Source organism: Ammospiza caudacuta, chromosome 1 (assembly GCF_027887145.1).
Source record: "Ammospiza caudacuta isolate bAmmCau1 chromosome 1, bAmmCau1.pri, whole genome shotgun sequence".
In the NCBI taxonomy this organism is placed as follows: domain Eukaryota; kingdom Metazoa; phylum Chordata; class Aves; order Passeriformes; family Passerellidae; genus Ammospiza; species Ammospiza caudacuta.
The window spans coordinates 44,904,504-44,909,521 of NC_080593.1; the positions used below are offsets into that span (position 1 = coordinate 44,904,504).

At 39.0% G+C, this 5,018-nt stretch overlaps 1 protein-coding gene across 1 annotated transcript; it reads right to left on the reverse strand.

Moving 5' to 3' along the window:
- Positions 1-571: 571 nt before the first annotated feature.
- LOC131563609 (C-C chemokine receptor type 4-like) lies at positions 572-3,830 on the reverse strand. The gene is made up of 2 exons (XM_058813722.1): positions 3,628-3,830; positions 572-2,338 (listed from the first exon to the last, which is right to left on the reverse strand). Exon 2 carries the CDS (start codon positions 2,320-2,322, stop codon positions 1,246-1,248), a length of 1,077 nt encoding a protein of 358 aa, XP_058669705.1. The 5' UTR covers positions 2,323-2,338; positions 3,628-3,830; the 3' UTR covers positions 572-1,245.
- Positions 3,831-5,018: the final 1,188 nt, after the last annotated feature.

The window sequence follows — 5,018 nt, forward strand, 5'->3', positions numbered from 1 at the left end:
ATAATTAATCTCTTACTATAAAATTCATCATTTATAGTAAGAAATATGAATTGTTGTTGTCCAGCAAAAAGACACACCAGAAATATCTTCTAATACATATTTTTCAACTCTTAATTTGTCTGCCACCACATTACTGATTTTTGGCCTATTTTAAAATAATTTTTGTGCCAAAATCTAAACACTGCTGTGTGAGTTTCCTTCCTGTTACAGATTGCTGATGAATTAATATCCTGTGAGCGGCTACTGGGGTATCACACTGCTTGCATTGTGCTGTTATCAAATGCAAGGATTCTATGTGTGGTTTCTAAGTTATGACATACCCTTTGTACACAATCTCTGTTTTTACTTTCTTTTGTTTTGCCAGATACATCTCCAGTGAATGAAAATCAAGTTTTGGGGTTAAGTACTTTTGGAAGAAAGGGCATTCATTTTAAAATATATACTTTTAACCAAGATGCTTCAAATTTATTGATGCATGCTGGAAAATAAGTTTTTTTAAACACTTTTATTCAAAAATATTCAAAATATTTTCCATTTTCATTAAAATACAGACGTGATATCCTGAATTACAGTGATAAAGTAATTCAAAATGCCTATATATACGCCTACATATAGGCATATATGTCAACCTGAAAGAAAATGCACCTACAATGAAAAGTAATGGCTTTGCTTTGAGTCTTTGTGCACGTAGAGAATATATTTTGTGCTTTTTCTTAATGACAGGAGATATATCATTCCCCCTGAAATGAAACATTTAAAAGTAGCAGGTACTGCTAATAGCTGCCTAAGAGTCACAGGTGAACAAGTCCTACACAGATCAACTGCAGAATAAAAAAGTGTGGTTACAATCATTCTTCTTGAGTACATTAATATGTATTCCAAGTGCATGTGCTGATGACAAGGTGCTGTCTCACCTCTGCCCCTCCATGCAGGCCAATCTACTGAAGCTGGTGACAAAGAAGGCACACAGTGCACTGCTTTGCACAGAGCTGAGCAGTGATTTGTAATCACAGCAGAGAAACCTTGCATGTCCATCCTCCATGTTCCACATTTGGGACACCTTCTGTCATAATACTGAGAAAATCTAGAGGCACAAATAAAGCTGAAGTAAGTAATTATCCGGCACTAGCTTATTGTTAAATGTGTCTACATTTGCTTAGCTTTTCAAAATTCCTGCTTTTCAAAGTTCCTGCTGTTTGTTGTCAGTTTGCTTGCTGCTGAGTTCAGTGGCTGGTTTGAAATGTTTTACAGAGCGTCTTGGTCTCCTGTAGACTGTGTGTGGAATGAACTGGTAGATTCAGTGTGGTAAGTGATGTGAACTCCACACCACTTGCAGAAATACCCTGGTAGCTGCCAGTTCTTAAAGAGCATCTTCAGGTACTTCTTGAATTTCTCCCCCATGAAGAAGTAGATGACTGGGTTGAGACAGCAGTGAAAAAGGCCAAGGATTTCTGTTACCTGGAAAGCATAGTCCAGATTCCTGCTCACTTGACAGTCTTTAATGACTCCCATAAATTCCAGCAGTTGTAAGAAAATAACAATGTTGTAGGGGGTCCAAAAAAAGAAAAACACAATCATGACAACAAAAATCATCTTCACAGCCTTATTCTTTTTGTCATTTCTACAGTGAACTAATGTTTTAATGATCATGGAGTAGCAAAATGTCATAATTATAAAAGGGATTAGGAGCCCTAAAATGTTGACTTCCAAAGTGGAAAAAAGCTTCCATGTTGTGAAATTGCCTGTAAATCTCGGCTTGCAGGTAGTAAAATTATGTTCATTAAAAGACTCTCTAAATACAAGCTCGGGGACTGAGGCTGAAAGAGCTACTAGCCACACAACAAGGCTAGTAATAAAACCATGGAAGGTGGTCCTTGCTTTCAAGGAAAGCACTGCACGAACAATTGCCAGGTATCTGTCTATGCTCATAAGCATGATAAAAAATATCCCACTGTAAAACCCAACCAGGTAGATCCACGAAATGATTTTACACCAGGGAGTCCCAAAAACCCATTGGTCTACTGTGAAATAAGACCAGAATGGCAAGGATAAAACGAAGAGCAAATCTGAGATGGCGAGGTTTAGCAGGTACACATCAGTCATGCTCCTCAGCCTCTTGTATTTGAAGAGGACCACGATGACCAGAATGTTTCCAGCGAGCCCGACCAGGAATACCAGACAATACAGAACGGGAAGGAAGGAGGCTGCAAACCTCCTGACGCCTTCTTTACTGCACAGTTTTGGAGCATCGTAATAACTATCATAATAGTCATAAAAGGTTGAGGGTTCGACTTCAAGGGACTCTGTACTTGAAGAACTCATGTTTTTTCCCCCAGTTCTGAGAAGGGAAGAATATAAAAATGTCAGAATATAAAAATGTCAGTGGCTTTCAGTGCATCAAGACCACATGGTTACTCCACAAACCTGAATCAGAAGTGACAGCTCAGGACACGACTCACTGCAGGTTCTCAGACATTATGTAAGCATTATGGGATGGATGCATGTGCACATTTGAGCAAGGTATTGTCCTTAGCATGCATGTGCTTTGTCCTTGCAGTGCTGTGCAACTTGCATGTTGAGCACAAAGGGATGTTCAAATGGGTGACAGGAAAGCAAATAGGAGTGAAAGATGTGGGCCACATCAGTGTCAAATTAGAGAGAGTTAAGTTCCATGTAGAGCAAAGTAAAAATCAAACTCAGTGTTCACAGCAGTTCAGAATTTTACTCACCCACCTTTCCCATCAGGTATATGTCACCCACCATAAGAAGACAGTGATAAACATTCATCAGACTTTTCTTATGCAATTACCTTTACTGAAAGTTGTCATGTGCTTTCAATAAGGGCTTATTTTCAGTGGCTAAATGAATTACAGGAATTTGTCATCTTCATATTTATGTTCTTTTCTAATAGGCAGATACAGAGTTGTAAGTGATGTAAGTTGGACACAGGGAAAATATCTTGCTGACTTACGAGTTTGTGTGTTATTCATATCACAGCATCATTTTTTTTTTAGTTTGACATACCAGAAATTTAAGTCTCAGTTCTGTTCTTACTTGTGTTCAGTTATTCACATCACAAGTGGCATTTTTTTAGCCTATCGTATCAGAACTCTAAGCCTGTGCTATTTTCTTCCCCTTTGTCTTCATTTTATGAATGTAAAGCAGAAGAGAAGTGTTTCTTAGATTTACTTCTCTTAGTCCTGTGTGTTGCTGCTATGTACCAGCAAACGTTGATAATCATTAATCTGAGACCTACCGTGTGTGTTCCCAAGCATGACACCTTTCCAGCCTACAGTTCCATTCCATTCTACACAGAGAGGAATTTAATCTGATTTACAAGTCACAAGGACAGAACTGTTTGACACCAGTGGTGTAGAAAAGACAGCTTTACAGCAACTGCACCTAGACATACCTGAATTTAGTCTAGGTTCAGCATAATACATTTGAATACTTAAAAATATATGCTCACAGACTACAACCACGTCTGATGATGCAAGAATTCTTAAAACTGCTTAAAAAATTTACCTGAGCAGCTATAAATGGTAAATGAAAAAGTATTACATTCACACATATCATGAGTGTACATGATACAAAAATGTTTGAGCAATTGCATTTCATGAATTTTACCTTTTCTCCTCCTTTCCTCTCAGATGAGATGAAGAATCTTCTTTGCTCTCAGGGTGCAGAGTCTCTTGCTTTTCTTCAGGTAGCTCTGCCAGTGAGGTGCTACCCACACAGCAGTGTTCTCCAGATGTAAAAAGCAGATATCACTAGGTAGCTCTGTCTCTTAGCGGAAGCTTCGACTTCCTTAGACTTGTATCACAAGTACTTCTCTCCTGTGCTCATCAGAGACAGTCCCTTTAAGTCAGAAACAGAATTAAACACATAACGTTTAAAAAAGCCCACAGTTTCCACTGGGAGACTGATTACTGAGTTAAAGCATTTTCATTTCATCCAACAATCATTAAAAGTGACGTCACTAAGCACAGATGTCACTCAACTCTCATTCAACTGAAACCTTGTTCTTTTCTTAATCTCAGAAAAAAAAAATCAAAGAATCCTCTGTAGAGAGCAGAGAGGAGGCAGGCACTTGGTGGGTGTGTGGGAAGTGTGTTTCTAGTCCTCTGACAGATAACTAATTTTGCAAGTTGCATTATGTAATTGTAGAAGAGAAAAGCTGTATAGATAGTGTAGGGAAGGTTCCTTCTAATCACTATTGCTTATCACTAACTCCTACTTATCATACTAAAAATAGAAATGAAGACATGTTAATTCACACTACCTTTTTTCTTGATGTCTTCTGTTGCAGATTTTATGTACAGCAAATCTACCTTCTACTATTGCCCAGGACAAAATGTAACAGTGGTCAGAATACTTAATAAGAAGTAGGATGTGTGCACGTGTGTGTGGTTTAAGGGCAGAGTGTGCACAGTGCTGAGGTTTACCAAGGCCTTCTGTCACAGTAGGAAGCTCAGCAGCTTCTATGAATTTCTCTTGAGAGTGAGATGGGCCTTATTTGTCTTTTGAAGGATCCTGAGAAGGGAGAAGAGAGCATAGAGGACATATGGTAGCCAAGAGGGATGGTTGTGAGTCCTGCCAACAGAACAGCTGTGCTGGCAGCTGGCAGGTGCTGGTCTCCTCTGTTTCCCAGAAAAGGCCAGCCAAGAAAAAGTACAACCCATTTCTCAACAGGGGAAACTGAAAATACACAATGAGAAGCAGAAACAAGAAATCTACAGAAGGTGGTAGTGAGAGTAGTAAGAATCAGACATCTCTGTCCACAAGAGATTATGTTTTCTTGTTTGGTCTCTGGTGTTATTCCAGACACAGGTGCAGCTTTTGTTCATTTATGCCATTTGCTGCTATCTCATATGCCTCTGACACTGTTACACTGCCCAATAACTGATGTTTGGCTGAAGAGCTTGATGTGAATGTAATGCGAAAAGCCTGAAGCATGAGATGCAGGATTTACTGGTCTCAGGTTTTGCCAGAATCAAACTGTGTGGTAAGGACCTTGT

Excerpts from the sequence above, each read along its gene's own strand:
- LOC131563609 (XM_058813722.1), bottom strand. The coding sequence starts at position 2,322 with ATGAGTTCTTCAAGTACAGAGTCCCTTGAAGTCGAACCCTCAACCTTT.